This window comes from Falco rusticolus, chromosome 10 (genome assembly GCF_015220075.1).
Source record: "Falco rusticolus isolate bFalRus1 chromosome 10, bFalRus1.pri, whole genome shotgun sequence".
In the NCBI taxonomy this organism is placed as follows: Eukaryota; Metazoa; Chordata; class Aves; order Falconiformes; family Falconidae; genus Falco; species Falco rusticolus.
In genome coordinates this window covers 15300615-15324591 of record NC_051196.1, presented here as the reverse complement: position 1 = coordinate 15324591, position 23977 = coordinate 15300615, and the positions used below count along the sequence as shown (strand labels likewise).

Below are 23977 nucleotides of genomic sequence, written 5' to 3'. Positions count from 1 at the left end.
CTTTCTGCCACTGAGGCCTGGGGTAAATGATAATAAAGTTTATTTGGGGTTACAACTTCATCCAAAGCCAAGTAAGTTTTACAAGTAGCATGATCGCTTGTGAGACATTCACAAATCTGGGAACACACTTGGCATTCCCCGTGAACAGAAATTGTAGCTACCCTTCGGAACTCTTAACTCATTTATCTTCTGCAGTAAATGAAGAGGTGCACCAAGATTTGGCTGGTAAAAATAGGAAAAATAGGTAAGGCATCTGATTTTCTCAGTGTCTTCATCTACCCAGCTTAAAGGGTCTTTCTAAAAATAAATCTGTGTTCACTCTATGCAAAGAACTGTAGGGAGCACTGAAATAGAAGAAATGTTTTGAACCTGGACATCTCAATCAAACTGGTGTAAAATACATTGACTTACAGGAGCAGAAAAGTATTTACCCCCTTCCCTGGTAGATCAGTGGAAAAGAATAGCAAGATGTGGAAGAAATTATATCCCAACATCTGAAGTCTGCACATTTCATGTCTGTTTTGCAAGTGTGGGCTCTGTAACAAATCTTGTCTAATGTTTCTCAAAATGTTCAAAATGAAAAGAAAACCAGTGTTTCTGAAAACACCTTAAATGTGGCACTGAAAATACATTGAGGTCAGCATGACTGTACGAATGGCAGCTCCTGCAATCTGAGAGCCCGGCTTCTAACTGGAAGGTTTAGAGCAACACACAGCTGCGAGACACGGGATGGGGTTGGGGTTCCTCATGGCTGGTGTGGCAAAGAACTGTACCAAGAGTGGGCCAAGGCAGCCCTCGCAAAGGGCTCATTTAGACATGATAATCCTTCCTTCCCTAAACAGATGGAAAGAGGTAAGATGGTGATCGTTACTGTGGGAACGGTAACAAAATAATTTCCACAACGTTTAAATTCCGTTGTAACCTCATTAAGCCACAGCTACTATTTCTTGTCTGTCTTCCTGCGGGCGCAGGGTGGTCACAACAACTCTGCGGCATAGTCTTGGTGTCCTTAAAAAGGAATAGCTAAATTAAATCTTGTTCTGGTTTTAAATAATCAGTTGTCTCTACCCAGCACTTACATCATTCAGATGCAGCTCAGGAAGGGTTTTTTTATGTAAGTACGCATACTGAGAAATCTGCTGGGGGATGAGTAGGATGTGAAATTCAGCAGCCATATCAATTTTTGGAAGGCACATATGCACATTCCTGTGCAATAATTTGTGACTATGCTTTCTCAGTCAGAAATGAGTCAGTCTGAAACATGTAGTTAGGGTATGATGCTTCTGAATTCTTTTTTTCAACTCCTCAGCAAACGGGTGCTGTTAGCTAGTCAGAACCACATTTGTATTTAAATTACTGACTGACTTAGCTTTGACCTTGGGTGTTCCAAACATCCAGCACTATTCAGCATTTCAGTTTTGGTACTGAAAGATGTAGGGAACATCACAACTACTTCTGTAGTCAAGAGGTATGAAATAAATGAGCCTTTCTGGTATGTTGTCCCTTCCATACCACAGTAGGTTTGAAATGCTTGATGTTGCTAGCACATCTGAACCGTACCCTCCTCGGCAGTGAAAAGCCTCGGTGGAGAAGTTCTGTCTCGGAGGGCCTCTAGTTCCGTGTGTCTCCTATGCTGATGACTTTCACTAATTATTCTTGGCTAGTGCTCGGTGCAACAAATTAAGAAGCCAGTGTTCAAGAAGCACGCTCTGCATGCTTACTGGCTCTTTTAATCAGTTTTCAAAAAGGAATAAAAATAGTCCAGACAGAAGGTTTTAGCAGGGGAAACTGATAGCTGGATTCTCTGCCATGTTACAACCTCATCATAACAGCCAGTTTTACTATTAGATTCTCTTAAATAAACTTTTCTGTTGACATTAGCCCGCTGGTAGAGTGTCAGCAAACACTATTGCTACAGCTAAGCCTGTTTTCTGGTTGTGGTATCTGTATTATTCAGACAAAATCCTGGCTCCGTCTCTATTGATGGAAACTGTACTGATAATTTCAGTTGGGGCCAAGACTTCAGCATTTCTGTAACAAAGAACCGGGTAAAAAAAAACCAAAAAAACCAGCTGGAATAGGTGGGCTGGGAAATTTCCGTGCAGATGTCTGGACTTTATGCTGCTCTAAGTGCATTGCAGTCAGGAAGGATTCCCTTGCTTTCCCCTTTCACATAGGATTGCCTCTGTGCCATGACAGGTTTTTTGGCTTGCTCAGAAGCAGTGCAGGAGGTAACGTGGCAGTAGTACCAAACACCCAATCCTAGGTGCCAGGTCACACTTCCACTCCTGTGGGAACAGTGGCTGCCTTGCATGGGTTTCAGTTTCTCAGCTCTAAGTGAGACTCATTTGCCTCCCGAACATCCTCCCAAGATGCTGCAGAGTGTGAAGGGGCACATGACAGCCAACAGAGCATTGTGCTGGGAAGAAGGATATTTGTGTTGATGCCACACTGCATGAACATTTCAAGAATTATTCCTCCAGTCTCAGCCAAGAACTCAGGGTGCTCTGTCAGTGATGGTTCCTGCCACTTAGCTCCACTGAAGCTGGTGTGTGGAAGTTCAGGCCAGAGAAACAAGGAGATGTGATGCTGTGGGGTGTGCCAGGGGTGTTTCCTTGGGAAAAGATAAAACATCCCAGCACTCTACCTATTATTTTTTTTTTATATATATAGGACAGTCTGATACATCATCATGAAGGGATTTTTCTCCAAATTTCTATGTAAAAAAATCTCATGTTTTGAGTAAGGGAACAACAAGATCCTGTTTGTTTTATGGTAAGCAATACGTGGCTCAATGCTTTTTCATTATATTATTGTTGCTGTGCACTCATGTGAAAATAGCAAGTGACTGTGGCTACAACCAGCCTGTCACAATGAGTCGTGTTTTAATTAGGTGCCGCAATGTGCTGAGTCACCATGTACCAACAGACATCCAACTTTTTTATCAGATGGAAGTGTGCTTTCTGCAATTGGTACAAGGGTGATGACCTAGTTAATGTGGTCACTACTGTGATTAACGCTGAAGGAGGTGACATGGGTAGAGGAAATCAAAGCAAGAAAGAAACCTGCTTTGTACTTACACTGTAAGTTCAAAGTGCTAGAGTTACCTGCTGAGTATGTGGAGGGAGCGGCATTTAGCCAGGACCTATGAAGTCCTTTCTAATGACTATCTTCAAAAGGGAGATGGGTGAATAAATGGGAGTGTAAGGGCTCACGAACCAGAGAAGATAGAAAAACTGAGGCACCAGACAGGCCTGAAGCCAGACCATGCAGAGAAACTGCTATAGAGACTTGCTAATACTCAGATCTGTAGAAGAAGCCTTTAAATGTAAATGCTAGTCTGTCAGCAAGTCTCCCCTGCCTAGGAGAGAGGAGCCAATTTTATTAGCAGTTAATACAGGAACTGAAACGGGCCATCCAAGAGGTTGATTCTGTGGGGAAGGAAAAAGCGGGCTTTCCTCTGCTTTTGCACCTGGAAAAAATTAAATGCAAAGAAATCATTTGGAGCATTTGCTTCGCTTTCAACCCTGCTTCAAATGTCGATCCAGCATAACCAGACACCTCCCTGTGCACAGCACAGCCTCCCCTCCTCCTGCGCACGCACTGCTCGGCAGTGATTTATCCCCGCATCTGTCATTGCAGGGACCTGACTCATTCCTGGGCACAAAGGCGGTCACAGGAGCAAGCTCTTTTCCAAAGAGCTCGGGATGTTTGCTGAGGATGGGGCGAATGCTAGCCAAGGTAACTTCAGTTTCTTTTCTGGAGAGAACAGTTATGACTTCCTATAAGGCTACCTTGGCGAGTTTCTTCATTCTGCAATAAATGCCAGTTTTTGGCATGTGTTTGGCACAGAGTTCTCAGTCATCCTGAAACTTTATAATCAAACCTCTGTCCTGCAGAAGGTTGATATTATTTAGCATAAGAGAAGCCAGTGATAAGGGATCACTGTCTTTGAAGAGTATGTTCCTTGCACTTTTAAAGCATGCTGGAACAGCATCTGGGCCTTGAGGTGTTCTGATAGGGCCAATCCAAAGCAGTAGGTAGGAATTTCTCTGTCAATTTTAACGCCTTTAATCAGACCATAGTGATTGGTCAGTAAAATGTCAAACACCTAAAAAATGAAGACAGTTCCACATAAATGTCTTCTCTGTACTGGCAATAATGATATAAGCACTCACAAGATGTTCATGTGAACTGTAGCCCAGAGAGGAGATGTCTCTCACGTAAAGTGGAAGCATCGTGCTTTATGTCTCTGCCTTTGGATAGAAAACGGAGACAGATTTTTGTGGAAATGCAGATGCCATCTTGGACACTGTTCACAAGACTCTCCTTCCAAGGACGTTTTCTACATCCCACCCGTGAGGCTGAGTGAACATCTCTGTTATATGGATTTTCATCTTCAGGGGGAGATGCTGGACTTGGAGAGCATGATTTTCCTTCGCAGCCTGGTTTTACCTGAAACCATGTTGCTCCCAACCCTTCCCTCTCTGACTACCTTCTGAGCCAGCTGCACTGTATCTTTTGAGATGTTTTGTGTGCATAACCCGGACAGTCACCATGTTTGCTACTACAGTAACATCTATTCTGTCACATGTTGGAGCATGGATTGCTATTTGGCCCTGATGCATTCAATTAAATCCTTGAGGGTGTTAAACAGTGGTGGGTTCTGATTTGTCTCCCTGTACGGACAGTGACTACCCTGACCAGTGTGCCAGTTGCCTGTTGTCAGTGCTCAGACGTGTTTTGCAACTATTTGTTGCCTCTGTGTAGTGTTCAGCTTCACTCAGCCTGCCCCCTTTCCTTGAGCAGTGTAGTTTCTGGCTGCTTACCGGCCTTCGCTGGTATTTGCTGAGGTTAACAGCAGCACCAGAAGGATGCCCTCCTTCCCTTTTCTTAAGAGGAATACAATCACCAAATTTAGGTATTCCACTCTGATTGTTATTGCCTGCCTTTGTTTTCCTTAACCCCTGTGAAGAAAAACTGGCGTCTTTTTGAGATCCTGGTGGCCCACTGCCAGGAGGCCCGGTAGGTGGGTGGATACTTCTGAAGACAGCGGCATGCAGCCTAAGTACTTGCATCAGTTCTTTCTTCTGCTTCTTAGCTGGTGGGGATTTTTGAGAACAGGTTGCTCTCAGGGTAGCCTCTTCATTTTGTAACAGACAATTCCAAGAAGTCAGCAGCAGAGGGCATCTGTATAACCAGTATAACTCCAGCCTCCCACAGTATTAGCTGAAGAAAGGAATTTTTTGTGAATTTTGGAATTTTTATGCCATTGTAACCAATAGCAAAGGTCCAGCGACTTCCTAAAATGGGATTACACCATATATGTAGAAAATATACTGACACACTCATGCTATATTCCTATTTATTTGGGCAGCTTGAGGGATCATGTGAAATGGCTTTAGGCACCACAACTGTCTATCTCCAACCCTGAATATTCAGTGATTTTGCATGAAGCGATGTAGGCAATGAACTGAGATAGCAGAAAAACTAAAACCCTGACTAAAATTATGCTTTTGAAATTTTCTTTTGAAGACTCACAACTGATCTCTCCATCAAGGTATGTTCCTTTATTTCTTCTGTTGCTTTAATACATCCCATGTACTATTAAGAACACCAGTGAAAAGACTTATCACATTTTGACCCCATATTTTTGGCAAATGAAACTATTCCCTTGATTTTATTTCCTGGTTGCTAACCCAGTGTTTCTAAACTAGCATTTTTCATGAAAAACAAACTTCTATGTGGACAGTTTTTAATCTGAAAAAGCTTTAAATCATGCAGAATTTTCTAAATGGTTGTTAAGTATGCTCTTGGGAATATTTTAAAATATTAAGAACAGGAGTCCTTGTTATTTTTTGTTATCATCAAAGGCAAAAAGTTTTCTGCTTCTTGAGATTCTCGATCTTCCGGCTTGTTCTGCAAGACTGAGTTACCAGTTCCCCCATCCACATCGCATTTCAGCAACTTGCATGCGTGGGTTGTCATGTGGCCATAATATCAGACAGATTACATATATGATTAGTAGCCTACTCATATTAGCTGAAGAACTAATCTCAGGGTAATTAATCAGTAAAAATCCTGACAAGTATCAGGTATTTGAATGTAATCAAGAAGAAAACAGTTCTTGCACATGCTCAGTTTACTCAGCCCTCCCTCCTGATGCACAGAGAGCAGAGAACTTCTGAGCCCGATTTCTCTTGCAGCAGCTGCTAGCAGAAAAAAATGAAGAAGTTACACTCTGGTCAAGTATTTGTTAAAAGAGTATCGGAACTGGGCCCAAATGTTTAGCAACATGATCAACTGTTTTTAATTATTTTAATTATGAAGGTGATCTTTTCCTATTTGAGTCCCTCTAACCTTTTGTAAAATAATGAGGATGAAATTAAGAAAAAACTTGGAGAAGGTGATTCAGCTGTCCCGTACATTTGCCATCCCACTTCTGCTGATAAAGAGACATTAATTCAAACACTGGGAACCACTGGATCCATAAACTCCTTGTTACCCTACTGGAGGGAATGGGGTAGTTGAGGCATGGGCAGATGAGGCGTAGAATATTTTGGAAAAAAGAAATATATGTGAAACAGAAACCCCATCCACCCACCACGAAAGGCCTGGCTGTGGTCTGCTTTCAGGCTGATAACCTGCCTGTGGTATGGGAAAGTAATTCCAGAACATGAATTGTTGTGAGATTTCCTGCAAAATATGCTAGTTCTCGTGAGAAAGTCCTACTGTATTCAAAGTCCTACTCCTTGAGACCAAGTTCAAGTAGAGAAACTTGGGCTGTTTTTTATACTGTCTGACCTCCCCTGTGCCCCACATGGACTTAGGAGAGAATCCTATTCTCTCTTTCCCTCACTGGTCATATTTTTCCATCTCCGTCAGGCTGTATGGTTGGTCACCCATCCTCTTAGTGAAGAAGGATTAATGAGGATCATTTTGAAGTCTATTAGAAGTGCTGGAGAATACAGGGCAGCTTTTGAAAGACAAGCAATTGATTTATGAAGCCTTTTGGAGAACACTAAAGGTAGAAGAAATGAGTAAAGGAAAGATGCCCATGTAGACCAGGAAAGCGTGCGCTGCACGAAGCCCTTAGGTGTAATGTTAACCAGATGCAAAAGTACCTCTCAATGATTTATGATGTGCACTGATGATGGAGCATGCACCGTTCAGAGAGTGATTAATATTCTTGTCATAAACGGAAAGAAATTGGCAGCCTGCCAAATAAATTTGTCTGCGAAAGCAGAAGACCAACTCAATTCACCAAGAGTGACTCAGTAATACGAGACTGACTGACCTCATGGATTCAGTGGAGATATTTCGTGAAGATAAGCTACCTCCAGGGAAAGGTGTTTCCATAAGCCGTGGGGGCCTCGTAGTAAAGGAGAATTTGGAAGTGAAGAAGATGAGACTGACAGAATGGATTTTAAGGATGACTTGCTTTCCAGCCATTCAGTTTTGGGATATGTAGTTACTTCAGACCTTTGATTATTATATGATTATTCCTAACAGAAATTAAAAAAAACCTGTGAACGTTGTTGTTCCAAAGGCCAAAGAAGCTAGCCTTCATAATGGTTGTGCTGTGGTCAGCCCTTCAGAAAGCAGAAGACATCCAGAAAAAAATGAATCTATGACAACATGATAGGGGTGAATGAATTGGCAATCTCAGACCACTTACTGGACACACGGACCACTCTAAAATAAAATAAACCACAACTAAAGTAGGTGCAACTAGTACCTTCCTTATTGAGTTAAAAGTCAGCCTATGATGATAAGGGGAAAAAAATGATCGGCACAGAAAATTTATGCCACGATTCAGATCCTTGTAAGAAAACTTAGATCCTTTGTTCTGGAAATAGCCCCAGTGATTTTACTGGAATTGTATATAAAGTAAGAACTACAGTTTGGAACTGTAAGAAAATATTAAGTGAGAGAGAACAAGAAAACAAACAACTAAATTTAACAAGTTATGTGTTGCAGAAATTAATTACCCAGCTGCAGCCCCCAGGGTGTGATCTCAGGACATCTGGCAAACAGCAATAGAACCGTGCTTGTAACCTACCTTTTCTTACGTATTTATACACATCTCAGTCTTGATCTTTGCTTGGCTGTAGCATAATGCATATGTTCCAGGGATAAAGCAGGCTTCGTATCTAAGAAATACCTGTTCCTCAACAGGGCTTTAGAACAACCAAATTGTAAGATGATTTTTGAGGAACTGGCATCAATTCTGAAAGGAAAGCACAGAGGATGTGAAGCTGTGTGTGGAAGGGTTCTCAGCTAAGACAGACCGCTGGTAAAATGGGATGTGCACATTAAAGTTAGTTCCGTACAGAAGACCAAATCGCTAATTCCTTTCTTGTTATTCTGCAGAGACGTGCCTCTTGCTCAGTTAGGTAGGAATACAGCCCAAGCAAGGACATTGACATTTGTCTTTTTCCTCTTTTAAGTTGTTATTTTTCTAATGGTGTGAGAAGCTTCTGCAGCACTAAAAAGGAGAATAAGTAGCATTGCCTTATAAGACCTTCTATCTACACTTTAGTGCGTGGCTTTGGCAAACAGAGTGGGATTCATGGATCATACACCACAGCATACAGAAATAGAACTAATGGTAATACTGATCATTTCTCCAGCTGGGAGGGAGAGGGAGGGCAATAAAGCCAGTTAAGAAGTGCCCATGAAGTAGTGCCCTTTAGATAGAAAAGGGAAACAGAAAATCTTTGGCACAAGGGGAGCCGGAAGGTGCCTCAATTACAGAATGATTTGTAATAATCAGACATAATACAGTGAAATCCATGGTGAAGGCCCAGTAGATGTCAACTGTTAAGCTGGGGGCTGTTGGGCTGAAACCCAAAAGACAGAAAAGTTTGTCCTGGCTTTTACAATGAAGACGCCAACTTAAGAGACAGACAAGGAACCCCTGAGCCTGGTAAGAGCTGAAGATTCAGCATAAGTCTTTTGAACTGTTTGAACTTCCAAGTCTTGTAAATAGACCACTAAATATGTAATTAAAATTCATTACTCCTGAAGGAGAAATCCTGGAAGAGCTAAAGACATCAGAACTGGTCACACAGAGACTGAGTCACACAAAAGTCAGTGGGGTCAGTTTGGTCCAGATGGAACTGAGTAAGTCAGAGGCATTCCTTGAAACATTTGAACTTACAGCTAACTATATCCAGAGGAACCTGGGAAAGACGGGGAAGGACAGACCGGGAAGTGAGTCAGAACTCTGCTCTTAAACGTGTGGATCTGCCTGTCCTTAATCTGGTATATCTATATATAAAATTCAGGTGCTAAATAAGGGTCCAGAAACACTACCCATTTCACTTTGTGCCTGTAGAGCCTAACCATGCCCGAGCAGTGCCAATGCAGCATAGCTGTCAAAGCTAGTATCACCCCATGGCATTACACAGCGCACTTGGAGCCACACCTGCATCTAGAGGAATCAAGTAGTTAATCCACCAGATGTGGGATGATTTATTTATAGCAAACAATAAGAAAAAATAGATACAAAATACTTACATTAATCATCGGATTACAAAATGAAATGCACATGAAGCCTAAGCTTGAAGGTGTTCCCTGTGACATTTAGAAAAGGGATCTGAATTGACAACTTGGTATTTTTAGTTACATTAAGAGATCACAGATGTTTTGAAATGGATGGGTCAAGTGCTTTGGGCTAAAGCTAGCTATGTCCTACCCCAATCTTCCCCCCTGCCCTGTGGAACACAATGTAATCACCATTGAGCTCATTAGCAGTGCCCTAAAATAAAGAAGAGATTTTCCTCTCATCTTGAATTATGTGCTGCTCTAATGTTTCCGGGAGAGAAGGAACATCTTATTCCCTCAAAACCTTTTACAGTCTTTGGTTTTCCTTTGTATCTTGTGGTAAGAAAAAGAACATTTGGACTTTTCTGCCTTTAAACCCATGGACATGTTCTCCAAAGAAGATATCTAGCACCTGTAAGTATTTATTGTAAGTATTTATTGTATAAAAGAGGTAAGACCTTTGTGGTTTATGGAAAGCAGAGAAATTGTTTCTCAATAGATAAGTATCAAAGATAACTTCCATTATTAATGAAACATGAGATCAACAAAATCAACAGCATTTAACGTTTCAGTGTAGTTTTCTAAGGAAATGAGACTCACACTTTTGGGGTTTTGTTTTTTTTTTTGGTTTGGGTTGGGTTGGGTTGGGTTTTTTGTGTATGTCACCCTTCATAATCACTTTTGAACCCATTTCAGTCAAATCTGCCAGAAATGTAAAAATGCTAGAATTAAGAGTTCCCTACAATTTTCAGAAAAATAGTTTACTAAAAGCAGTTTTGTAAAGAAAAATAAGAGACATGATAAGGGAGCAGGAAAAGGCATGCTGATGACTTGATAGGAACTAAGGACACTGACAGAAAATCATTAGGGAACGCACAGGGGAAAGCTGGTGTTCTCATAGATTCTGACCAGTGCCTGGTGTGAGGAGAGAGGAGCAGAAAACTAGAATTACTGAAGACAAGAAGCCTCAGGGAGACAGAAGCATTCATTCTGATGCTCATAGAACAAACAATATTTAGGTTTATATTATAAATAAAATGAAGGGCTCTTTTGATTAAAATACTAGTCATTTGAGGATATGCTGACATTGCTAGCTTGGATTACTGTTATTCGATGCAGATGCAAACATATGATGTAAGACACACCACCACCCCAGACTCATTTTCCTATTTTGGATGCAGACTGGAGACAATTCTGTTAGGCTGATTCTAAGGAAATGTAAGAGAGGAAATGTGATTACATTCAGTCTCAAACTCATGTGATGGTTGTCAGCTTGTCAAGAAATAAAACTAAAGAAGGAAATATGGGATGAATGGAAGCCTTCCTCAGTGAGAAACATGGTTCTCATGGAAAACATGGAAGGCATGAGAATAATTTCCTGCAGATTTCATTAACCCCAAACACCAACTAAAGAAACATGCTTCCCTTTTTTTTTTTTTTTTTTTTTTTTTGTTTACTACACTTGTACACGCTGTCTCAGTATCCTTCTACACAGAAAGGCTGTGATTTAGCAGTTGAAAATACGCAAGTGTCCTGGAACCTGTTCTGGCAGGGTCTAGTGTTGAAGGCAAAATATGCTGGCTGGCTGTATCACCAGCAAAATACACTTGGTGGGTATAGATTACTAGAGTTTTATGTATGTGTTTCTCCCTAGAGAAACCACTTTACATGTAATAGAATCTCCATGCATTCGTCCTACAAAGCATTTTATGGATTTTGGTTTAATTTAGTCTATTGACAAACCAATATTTGTCCTAAGGAAGAATTATTCTCTTTTTCATAACAAAAAAAGAGTCACGGAAAACCTGAGTGACAAATTCAGGCTGTGGTATCAATCCCAGACCCAACATCGTAGTCCACGAGTCTGCCCACAAACTCAGGTATCAGTTCCCTGTTGTACTAAGCACAACTATGTTCCAAATATCTATTGTGAGTTGTATTACGTTGTTTTTCCCCACCAGGAATAGTTTTCTGATCGAATGGTATCTTTTGGTATCTCTTTAACAGTTCTAGCAAATGAATGCCTACAATAGATTTAAGCCCTGTTCAAATCAGTGTGACCTGTGGTCTCAATCAACAGAACTCCTCTCCAAACTTCTCTTAATACATTTTAAAATAATGTTAAAAGACAAGTCAACAGAAAAGAAAGGACTACTGCAGCCTTGGAAAATCTGGTTCTGATTTTCTAATTCTGGCAACAAAAAGGCACCATAATACTCCAGTGTGTACATTTCCCTCCAGGCTTTCCACACAGTGAAAAGAGACCTATCACTAAGACCAAACTGACTCTTGCATAAATGCCTTGCCTAAGCTGTTAAACAATCCAGTGATGGACATAATGGAACAATAAAATACTGATAGATTAATGATGATATAAAAGGTCATTAACCAACACATTAATGAAAGATAGGATAATATGCTGCAGTCCTTGGCTAAATTTCATTGTGGGTAATTGCATCCCACTCACCAAGTGTTGTGTAGCTTTCTTGTGTACTAAGAGAACGGTTACTCTGGCTCAGCCCCAGAGGTAGGTGCATTTCTGTCTGTGTAACATGACAGATGGCTTGAAGTCCTTTGGGATCTTTTGCATTTAACTATGGAGCAGTATAGGAATTCAATGGAACAGATGTTCCTGTAATATCTGGTAGGAGGATAAGCATCTCCATCTACTTTTAAGATTAATTTATTCAATGCTGTCAAATTTCTTTAGAGATATACCAAAAAAAAAAAAGAAAAAAAAAAAGATTTTTAATACTAATATCATTGCTTTTGTAATTTAAAAGGCATTTGCCATTGGGTGGATTTTTATTACCTTTTTTTTTTTTTAATCTAGTTGCTAATGCTAAAACCAAGTTAGATTTTAGACAGGAAAGAGAGGACAGAGGAAATAAATAAATCTTTATGTAATGTAATGGGAAAATTTCCAGCCATTTATTTACCATAAATTTCCATATATGGTAACTGCAAATCACCTAGTGGTTGATTAGTTTGGGTTTCTCGCAGTGAAATCCGCTGGATTTATGTGCTAGTAGACCAGAGAAGTGGACTGCACTGCCAGCGCCTTAATGGCTGTAACCACCAGAGGGCTGAAGCAGCAGCTTCAACAGGATAAGGAACCTGCCCTGCTACGCAAGCCAAACACACCGTGGATTATCTGAAAATATGCATTGCCATTAGAGTTAATACCATGAATGGATATGCTTAAAAACAAGGTATTCTTTAACACCCAAAAGTTCAGCTTTCAGATGCTTTTATGGTTTTTCCTTTTTATTTTTTTAAATGGCCATCGTTACCATCACAGAAAGCAATAGCTGCTTTCCGAATACTGGAGTTTGTAGCCAGTCATTAGAGTATTTAATCATCTGTGTTAGTGCAGAGGTTTCTGGGCAAATTGCCTCCTGTTCAGCTTAGAACTAGAAATCACCCTGACAAACTAGTGTGTGACTTCTCTCCTCTATTACGTATCATTTCTTGTGCTTATTAGGCTATTGGCAAAGCAATATAATAATGTTCTAGCAACTGAATGGGGGCATCTGAAAGGCAGGTGCCCAATTTACAAGCTCTAAGTGTCGTATATCACACTTAGCTGAGGCAGTGGAAAAGCTACACAGCTTTGCTTGACAAAATCCACATAGTTTATGTTGCATATGCAGCCAGCTTCCAGCTAGGTTTTTCTATTTGTCCCTGTGATCTTGGCCCAAAGCTCCAGATTTCTATTCCCAAGAAACATGAGCTGGTTAAAAGTGACCTTCCATGTCTATGTTCTGCACAGACACATGCATTCTTTAGCATGTTTCAGCTCAAGCCTGTTCTCTTTGGGACACAAAATGAGAAAGATCAAGAATCTTCACACCGTTGTAGAGATACAGAACCAAGATCTGATCCAACACCTCAGCTTCTGCCATGTTTGTTTTGTAGTGTATAAATTACCAAACCAGCCCACAGTTCAGGAAGTTAAAATATCATTCAAGATGTAAGCAACACAGATCAGGAAGAAAGAGAAAGAAATTCTGTGAACTTCTAGCATTACTGCACATTACAGCTGCTCCCTTCAACAGCACTGTGTAACGGACTTCTCAACAGGACGTAATAACGACACAGTGCACACAATCTGGGTCTGGAGTTATATTTTACAAAAAAGAACAAGGACATTTTGTAAAACATGTGTTTAGCCACTGTTGGTTATACCTCCAAAAGGCAAAATCATCTATAAAGTGTTGATAACCCAGCTTTGTATAGTTTTAGCTGGGGTTTGGGAATCTTTACAAGTTGGAACGCAGGACTCGGCATAGACACGTCTTTAATGTGTCAACGCATGGACACTATATCTAAATCCTCAAATTGCTCAGCTGTGTAATTTTTTAGGAGACCTGTTCAGTTGTTGCTGTGAATCACCATGACCCTGAATGATAAAACAAAAGCCCACCTAAGTTGTTCTAGGGAGTGACCACAGAAACTTTCAGGGAGAATGAGGAAACTCCTGGTTTAAAATGATCTTTTTGTCCCCCTTTTCTGCCTCTTCACTCAAGGGCTTGGCACAAGATTTTATGTGAATACTTTTTTTGAAATATTGAAGACTTATTTTCAATAGATACTTCACTGAAGAATAGTTCACAAAGCTGTTGCTTCTTCCAGACAACCTCCTTCCTGGTGACCTGACAAGCAAGATCATTATTTTGGCACTGCTTTGGAATTTTGCAGTTCCCTAGACCCAAAGAAGGTAAAAAGTTGCTTTGTTCTTAAATCAACATCCAATTCCATTAGATTCAGTGGACAGCTACCATAACTAGGAGAATTAGATCATAATTTCAGAGGCATGTTTATGCTATGCTCAGTCCCAAACAACTCTGTATTACAGACATGCATTTAATGGCATAACTAAGATTTTAAGCACATAATTTATTTCTGAAGATGATGCTGTTATCATTGAGAACAGTATTTTGTCACCTTTGAGTAGATGGGGAAAACAAAATCTCTTGGATTTTATCTGTATGACCATATATGAATTTAATGTAATGCATACATGATTATTTCTCAAATTGGGTCATAAAATACATATTCATTTATAATGTTTGCATGCATGACACTAGGGAAAGAGTAAATCCACACTGCAGTGTATCAGCAGCAAAGATAAGGTCAAAAATGGAATTTAAATAATCCGTATTTTTAAATCACTGGTATGTATCACTGATGAAAATTTTGGGTTGTTTGTTTCAGCAAGACTAAAACTTAGAGAAGAGCAATGTGTATTGCTGTTTTGACTTTGTAGTCCTCTAAAAGGTTTATATTATATTTAGACACTATTCTGAGGGTTATTGTGGAAAATTTTGAGAGTAGATATATAGCAATAAGAAAAACCGAGAACCGCATCTGTAATTCTTCATCTCTTGCAATTAACTTGTTGAAATAGGTCAGTTAGAAACTCATAAAAAGGAACTATGTATAGAAACAAAAGGGCAGGTAGGGACTCAATCCTTTAACCTTCACACAAGAAAAAGAATAAGAAATCCATACCAGGTGAAGAGAACTGTATTTAATAACAAGGTTTCAGGATTAAACAATAAGCTTTCTGCTCTATGTGAAAAATTGCAGGCATCTGCAGCATCCTGCATCATACCATATCGTCCCGCAGATATTCTTAGAGCTTTTTCAGAGCTGCAGTTTTTCACTGGGTGACTTTTGATTGCATCTCTTTCCTTCTGGTCAATACGTGAACATTTAGCAATGATAACCGGACTAGAATTTTCTGTGTAATACCCTATTTCACCTGCCACTGACACCAGTGGAAAGACTGATTTCACTGGAGTTTGAATTAGGCCTTTTGTGAGAGGAGCCTGCCTGTCACAGGTATGCTTTAGGGAAATAATTATTGATAACAATTTTGATAACATATATTGATGCTATGTGCTGTTTCTTCTAGAAATAGCTTATTTTACCAAGGTTAAATAAAACAGCTTATTTTAACAAGGTTAAATAACTGAAATACAATGTTAAAGAAGCTGACAAGTCTGTGCATATTTTATAACACTAATGACATTAGCGTTCTACTGCTCTTAGTGCCTCATGTGAAAACAAAACAGCTGAACTTGATCAGGATGGGACTCAGTAATATCTGGATATAACATGTGACAGACATAAAATTTCTACTTCAGATGGCTACAGTAGCAGCCTAGTCAGTACAGGGTTTTACTATACCAGTGTTGTTTGCTATTCTGTATGTTTTATCCAATCAAGGACTAACTAATTCTTCTCTAGTAAGAGTCTACACCCAGGAATAACTCATCTGGCCTTTAAAGTAATTTTCATGTGTTATGATAAATTATTTATCTTTCCCAAATAAGTCATCATTTACTTATTAAATGTTATGATTTTACTAATAACTATTGCTGCTACTTAGTGGCTATAGCATTAAAAACATGCTAGTGCTGTGCTTTCTAAAAAAAGGGCCAGCACTCCTATGTAGTGTGCAAATAAACAAAGCACCCTTGCCCTGCAAACAACAGTCTCAAATTCCAGCTCAGAAAAGTGCTTGGCACTTTCCTGAAAGGCTTGCATTGCAGAATCCAATCCCATCTTATCCCCGCTAAAAAATTTCCTGTTCCTGCTTCCCCTCAGAAAAATCTCTTGATACAGGTTTCCTTTGAGCATCTGCAATGGCACACTGGAGCCATGAAACATTGGGAAGACTTGCTTATATAACTGTGCAGCTTTGCATGTACTGGGAAAAATCCTTTCAGCAGCGTAGTGGTAGTGAAGATGCTCTACTGAAACCGGTGCTGCAAACCACATTCAGTACCTACCATGATTTAGGAATCAGCTCTGTGTTCTGATGCTAATTAGCAACATGTCAATTACATATGCTTTTAATCTATTTTCTAGTCTTGTACTTTGTAGTTCTTTCACAACTTTGAAAGGAAATATTGAAATTCTGCAAGGATTAGTCATTATGGGAATTTCAACATTAAAATAATTGGTCTTTCTTGTATAAATGTACTTTGCTGCCATAAAACTTCATTAACCCTCCGCCAGAGGGCAACAGCAGAAAAAAAAATTTATATAGATCCGAAGACGTTTCCATCAGGGAATTTCACTTCTAAAATATGCTGTTTACATTTTGTCACCAACTAGGCAGGTGAAGTAGCTTAATAATTTTAGAAGGATTTGTTTAGAGCACAAGTTATACATTTTTTTTTGCGATTAACAAATCTACAGAAACTTTATGATTAACATGAAACCTAAGAGAAATGCAATGGTTATGACTTAAAGATACTACGTTTTGCATCTTTAATCTACTTCAGAGTGATTAAAGTAGGAAATTTACTGCTAGATTCTGGAAAGGAAAATAATTATGTGCAGAATATGCCCAGCTCATTCCAGAGCTGTAAATACCACAAATCAAGTCTAAAGGTTACGCTGGCCTACCCAGAGGTATGAAAGCAGAGGACACAAAAGAGATGGAAAATATTAAATGCTTAAGAGAAAGCAGTCCCTAATGGATGCGTAATATGATATAAAATAAGCTGTGCGAGTAAACAGGGATATAGAGGTAAATATACCTTTAGAATAGATGTTCTCTATTTTTAGCAAGAGCAGCATTATTTGCAGTTGCTGCCGTGTTTCCCCAGAAGCGTGACTGACTGCACGAAGGCCATGTCCTTTCTCTACGCCAGCAGCACAAACAGATCAGCGACGCTGGCCCCGACGTGCGGCAATCCCCGCGGAGCGGCCCGGGGCGGTGAGCGGCCCCGGGGGGGCGGCGGTGACCCCCAGCGGCCCCGCTTGCGCCGGTCCCCGCGGGGGTGGGCGGCCGGGGCGCGGCTCCCCGGGGGCTGCGGAGCGCGGCCCGCCCCCGCGGCGCCGCGTGGGCGCGGCGCTGTCCGCGGTGCTGGAGGGACGCGGCGCCGGCGGCGGGGCGAGGCGCTGTCCGCGGTGCTGAAGGGACGGGCGCCCGGAGGGTGCCGCTGGCCTCCGCCGCCGCCTCGGGGCGCGACCTGCGCGGCCGCGGTGGGAGCAGCGCTGCGCGGGTGGGCGGGCGGGGGCCGCGCGGCCGCGCCAGGGCTCCTCGCCGTCCGCGGGATTTAGCCAGCGGCGCCGGGGCGCGGGGTGCCGCGCAGCTGTCTGCCTACGGCGGCGAATCCCACCCCTCCCCCTCCAGCTCTACAGCCGGGGACCCCGCCAGCGCCACAGCGAGATTGCTCTGAACCGCTCCCGCAAAGGGATCTCCGTCCCCTCCCAGCCGGGCATGGCACTGCCTCCGCCCGCCACCGCGGCACCCTGCAAGGCCGAGGAGAGTTTCTGACCGCCCTGCCGGGAGCCCCGGGGGTGCCTGCAGCGGTCAGGCTCCCCCGCTCGCTGCCTCACACAGGCGCGTCCCTCGCCCTCGCCCCCCCGGCTCCGCACGCCGTCTCTGCCTCTCCCTCTCTCACACACACGCGCACGCTTTCTCTCGCTCTCCCTCTACCCGAAGGTGCACTGATAGCCATTTAATGAGGGGGGAAAGTTAAGAGATTAAACCAATATGAACCATCGTTGCTCGTAGCAGTGCCCTATCCAGAGCAGAGCAGAATCCAGCGAGCACCCCTGCAGGAATGGAGTCGGTCAAACAAAGGATTTTGACTCCTGGCAAGGAGGGATTGAAGAATTTTGCTGGAAAATCGCTTGGTCAACTCTACAGGTAAGACTGAGATTTCTTACAGGGCTCTACTTCCCAGAAATAATCGGAAGCTTTTCTTAACCGCCAGCTGCTGAAGGAGGTTGAATGCTTTGGGGAGGCTGGTGGCGGAGGGGCTGGGAGGTGTTGAGATACTGCTGATATAATCTGGATCCTGGAAACTAGTGCTGAAGCTACTCAATATGGCACCCTCGTAACTTCTCTATCTGATTCGTAGATGGTGTCAGTAAACATGCAGCGAAAGATCTTTCTCTCACAAAACAAGGATCCCATCTTGAAATCATAATCACGAGAGAGCAGCTCCCTGTATTTTTGTTCTGTGTTAATTCTGCGATGCAGTCACAGGATCTTTCCCCCTGCCCTTACCAATCATTAAATAATAATAATAATAATTTTTCCTGGTTTCGATTAGTCTTGTCCCTTGTGTAATTTGTCGTCAGAGGAAGATAAACATGGAGATGTATAAATAATTGATATCCGAACGATTTTGTTTTCTCCTGAAGCTGAAACATATAGAGGCATGTGTTTAATTATTTATCCGCCTGCTTGAAGAATCATCCACTCGTCTTATAAGTAACAACTGCAATTGCTAAACTCAAAAGCATCATTCAACAGTATGGTTTTGTGTGTACAGAACGTTTCTACCATCTTCGAGCCCTATACGCACAAACAAGCCCAAATTCTCGCATACCTAAGAAGTGTATACACTAAAGTTGACACACCGTGCTCCATCCAACCTGGCGACTTCGGTAACCTCCAGGACGTTTGAGAATGGTCTGTGAAATTCCAATGTATTTCTGATTGTGCTCTCTGCTAGAAATTCCCTCGAAGTTTGGGGGTTGATTGGTGGGGTTTATTGTTTATTTCGTTGGTTTGGTGTGGGTTTTTTCCCCCCCGAATTACAGGTTAAAGGTAACTGCGGATTCATCTGCCTAGGGTAGGTCACGTAAAAGTCTTTTTTTCCATACCTATGCGGCAGTGTTGGGCACAGGCACAAGGCTGTTCCACAGCATGAGTCACAACTTCTGCTGCCATTTTCAGGAAAGGGGACATATCAGTGAAGTGATAAAGACAAAATCGAGATTTCCGTTTTAGTAGCAAGGGTACAACTTTGAAAAGCCAAAAGCAAAACCAAAGCCATTAATAACGCAGTGAATATCCTACAGGTTTTGGTCACATTTAAGTCATTTTCAATAGTTAGAAAAAGAAATATTACTAATCCAGAATAAATGCTTCAAATATAATTAAGGAAATAAATATGTTTTTCTCCCTAAAAGATTCTACAACATATAAATAAAAAGATCATGTCTACTGCTTTTTATATAGTCATATAGAGAATAATGGAGAATTACAATGTTTGTATTTCCCAGCAGAACTCCGTTTGAATTTTCTCCTTGATTAGCAAATGCGCGCTTTACTAATCTTCAACGCACGGGACTAAGTACTTTGTTTCCGATTCTTAGAATTAAAATAGGTTTTCTGTCCCTGACACATTGATTTCTAATGTCTTCCCGAAGACAAGAAGCCCATTCAGGGAGAAAACACCTCTACAGCACCCTTTATTCTCACGAACGAATTTCGAACATAAAACCACGGTGTCCTGTTTTATTCACAACTTTAAGACATTTGTTAATGCTGAGGACTTTAAGCACGGAAATAATTCTCCCAGCAAAGAAAAATCGGGAAAATTTCAACTGAGCAACTATTGGGGAAAATCTCTGTGTTTTCTCCAAAACACGAAGAAGCTTTTGAGCCTTATTCTGCTAATTGTTACTGCCCCATTAGCCGGATGAGTTAACCTCAAAGAGGTGGTCCTCCGAGAAGGTTTCCGACGTGAGAAAACACTCCGAGAGCAGGGATGAGGACAGCGGTAGGAGAGACCAGGGTGTCGGGAAATGGTCACATATTCGCTCTATAAGATGATGGAGCTGGGCTGGAAGCAATTAGTTTTTCTGTATTTTAACTATCTCAGTGACTACAAAAGAAGATTAAGATTCAGCATGGGACACTTGCTCCTTAAACCCGATCTTTCTTACTACCGACACGGCTTTTTAAAAGCTTTTCCACCAAAGAAGAAATAAAATGAAGTGTTCTAAGTCACCTGTCATGGATGGCAGCGTGTTTTATCCCCGATATTTTCCTGTTGATTCGAAATAGCTGCAAATAAGCATTCCCCTTCAGATTCCTGCACATTGTTTTCTAGGAGATAGGATAGTCATGTAAAAAGCAGGGAGTGGGGGACAATGAGATCGACTTTAAGCTGATCTGGGAAGGTTAAACCTACAAAGGGATCACAGGCTCGCAAGGTGTAGCTGAGCAGATGCAATCTTTTGGAAAGACTTCTCCGGAGATGCCAGTTCTCTGAAGACGGTCATGTTTTCTTCCACTGCATGTGACAGCCATTTTGCAAATCTAAAATAAGTAGCAATATCGCCCCCCCCTCCCTTTCTGCTAACATTCCTTTTGTTCCCAGACCTGAAGCGAGATACACACCAAAATCATCCCCCCCCTTGGTTTTTCTAATACAGCAAGGAGGGAGTAAAACCTTCGCCAAAAGACTGTTTCGGTTTCCAGGCTATGTCTCTTGGGCTCCCCAACATGGCGCCTCTGCAGTGGTTACAGATGATGTCTTCTTAATGCGTCCTACATTTTTAAGCAGAAGTCTTTAATGATAGATGAGCAATTCTCAGCTAGAGCTCCTCCCTGGGCTTCTGCGGCGGGGTGGCGGGGGGGAGTTGGGGATGACTAATCGTGACTCCCACAGGTCATTGCTAAAGAGCAGTTGAAGGTGAATGGAAAACAAGCACTAAATCCTCAAATCAATCCATACCAAGCCAAAGGGGCGGGGGGAGCGGTGAATTTAAGCCTTCAGCTACCCGAAGTGGCTGTGCGTTCAGGCGCCCAGGGCTTGACTTTCCCTTCTTGTGTCGGGCAGAGTCCTAGAGAAGAGACAGAAGCCCGGGGACACCATCGAGCTGACAGAAGATGGGAAGCCCATGGAAGTGCCGGAGAAGAAAGCCCCGTTGTGCGACTGTACCTGCTTCGGGCTGCCCCGGAGGTACATCATTGCCATCATGAGTGGACTGGGATTCTGCATTTCCTTCGGGATCCGGTGTAACTTAGGAGTGGCCATCGTGGATATGGTCAATAACAGCACCATACACCGAGGAGGAAAAGTTATTAAAGAGGTGGGAACCTTTCCCTCGTAAATCCCTCATCCTCCCAGTACAAGTCCCAGGTCAAGCACCTCAGCGCAGGCAAGACGGGCTCTGATGGCTTCGCGGCGCTGCCCCCCTGCCGCAGCCCGCGGTGCTCCCCGGTCCCGGTCCCGGGCTGTGTCCCCGTCTCCCGTCCCTTCCCGCCCCGCCCCTCACTGCCCAGCCCCGCCGCCACCCTTTGTAGGAGGGAAACACCGTTCTCGAGAAGAAACCATTTCTACCGATTATTCCTATTTTTCCTTTTCGGTTATCAGCTCTATTTTGAATTACTAATTTGCAGACACTATTTTTTCTTTTTCTTTTTCTTTTTCTTTTTCTTTTTCTTTTTCTTTTTCTTTTTCTTTTTCTTTTTCTTTTTCTTTTTCTTTTTTTTTTTTAACCCTCTCCCCGTTGCACACAACCTGGAAAGACGCAGATATCTCGTCAAATAGCTGTAGGGGATGAGGGACGGAGGGCGCCGAATAAGCGGGTGCCGGCGGGCGCGCCGCGCTGTAACGGAGCCCGGGTGGTTGTGTTGGAACGTTTGCAAACACCAGGGTGGCAGGATTTGCTTTGATAAAAGGCGTTCAATGATAAAACCCGGGTTAAAGCGAGTTATAGCGTAGTGAGAAAGAAGCGAATTCTAAATACAGAAGGGTGTTAAATATACGAGTGGGGAGATAAACGCCTCCAAGCTACCCCTTGCACAGGCAAGGGGGGGAGGGCAGGCGGCAGCCCCCCCGGCCCTGACGAGCGGGGTTGTCCCTGACAGCCCGGAGGAGGCAGCCCCAGAGGGGCTGAGAAGCAGCCGGGGGTCCCGGGCACACGGGGCTCTGGTCACTGCTGGGCCAGCCCTGCCCCTCTCCTGTCCGGCGGGCACGGACGGGGCTGGGTTTACTGCTGCTATTGCGTTTGTTTTGCCGTTTATTAATCCGGAGTATATGCTATGGTGGGTCAAGGCAGAGCGAGCGGCTTCGCCAGGTGCCCCGCGTCCGTGTCCCGGTATCCCGGCCGCCGGGCGCCACCGCCGGCGTTAGAATCGCCCCCTCTGTTGCCCGGTGTGATGCTCCTGCGGCTGGATGCTTTAACCTGGCACGATTACAGCCTTCCTCTTCTCTTTCTCTCCTTCTCTCCCGGTCCCTTGCACTGGAAGAAAGCGAAGTTCAATTGGGATCCCGAAACAGTTGGCATGATCCACGGCTCTTTTTTCTGGGGGTACATAATCACCCAGATCCCCGGAGGGTATATCTCGTCCCGGCTGGCAGCTAACAGGTAACGACGGCCTAAAGAGGCCCGGGGTCCTGGACGAGTCGGGGCGGGCGGCGGGGGCTGCGCGGGGGGTGGCGGGGGCAGCGCGGGGGGTGTCCGCCGGCCGCGGCCGCTGACCCCGGAGCCGGGGGCACGCCAGGACGGGGGCCCGCCGCAGCCGGGGCTCCCCCGCCCCCCCGCCCTGGTGCAGAGGCAGTTAAAGGCGGCAGGAACACGTCCATGAGCGGTGGGATAGTGCGCTGCTCACCCTTCTTCAGGCTACCTCGCTGTTCGCGGGTTATCTCGTGTTGGTTTCTTTTCTCTTTAAAAAGCCATTTAAAGAGGTTGTGGCAATGATATTCCAACAACCTGTATGCAGAGGCAAATTCAAAGGTTCATTGTTTCATCAAAGCTTGCGAGATTATTTTTTTTCCCCATGATTGAATGAAATAGTTGTTATGATTTTTGTTTTAATGAAAAGGAAAACCATCAGCAGGAATTTTCCATTAGCGCACAAATGAACTTAGAATGGTCGAAAAACATGTTTCAATGAGACTTTCACAATGAAAAGAAAGTGCAGATGGTGCGGGGACTTAAGGACTCGTTTCTATGGTGTCTGGCAATTTTTCAAGCACCCAGGGTGCGATTCTACCTGTTAATTAGATCCACTGAGTATTCAAGACACATGAGGCTTTCACATCCACGCTTAATGCCACAGGCTCATCGTTTGCAGAAGTAGCGAAGGTCCTAGTGCCACTCTTCAAAACAGTAACAAGCCAAGTGCAAATGGGTACTAAAATCAGCAATCCATACCTTTAACTCTTCTCAGGAGTGTGCAACATCAAAGGTGGGCTTGGAAAGGCAGAGACGCTTTGCCTGGCAAGCAAGCTTCCTTGTGTGGGTTTGAGAAAGAGGGAGGAGAGGGGAGCTACGGCAAAAATGCTCCCTCCGAGGTAAATAACTTTTAGACAGAGATCTACATTACAAATGATGAGCAGTTACTAATGGAGAGATGTTCTGTAACTGAGATAACCCTAATACCCCTCCTTTTAAAGCAAATAAACCAAACTACAATGCTTATTAAAGTGGGGTATCCATTGCCTGTCTGTTTACAAATGTCAGCTTTCTGCTAGTGGTTCAGAAATGTAAAAGGCTATTACAAATAACAATTAACAGCCACTTAAACGGTGCTTTTCCTTTTCTTCCTCTTTCAAGCATTTTTGCATCTTTACATAGTCTGTAACTTCTCAGGACTAATTGGAGTTTTGCTTGAGTAAAGACTGCAGAATTTGACTCAGAGAATCAAAAAATG

The 23977-nt window shown here is 42.9% G+C and overlaps 1 protein-coding gene across 1 annotated transcript in view; it reads left to right on the top strand.

Annotated features, from left to right (window-relative positions):
- The first annotated feature begins 17420 nt into the window (after positions 1-17420).
- The window catches only part of SLC17A6 (solute carrier family 17 member 6), a 33427-nt gene continuing 26870 nt past the window's right edge, over positions 17421-23977 (top strand). Inside the window, exons 1-3 of the mRNA XM_037403126.1 lie at positions 17421-18223; positions 21156-21408; positions 22571-22689. Coding sequence (XP_037259023.1) covers positions 18138-18223; positions 21156-21408; positions 22571-22689 — 458 coding nt within the window. The 5' untranslated portion in view covers positions 17421-18137. The remainder of the gene's footprint in view (positions 18224-21155; positions 21409-22570; positions 22690-23977) is intronic.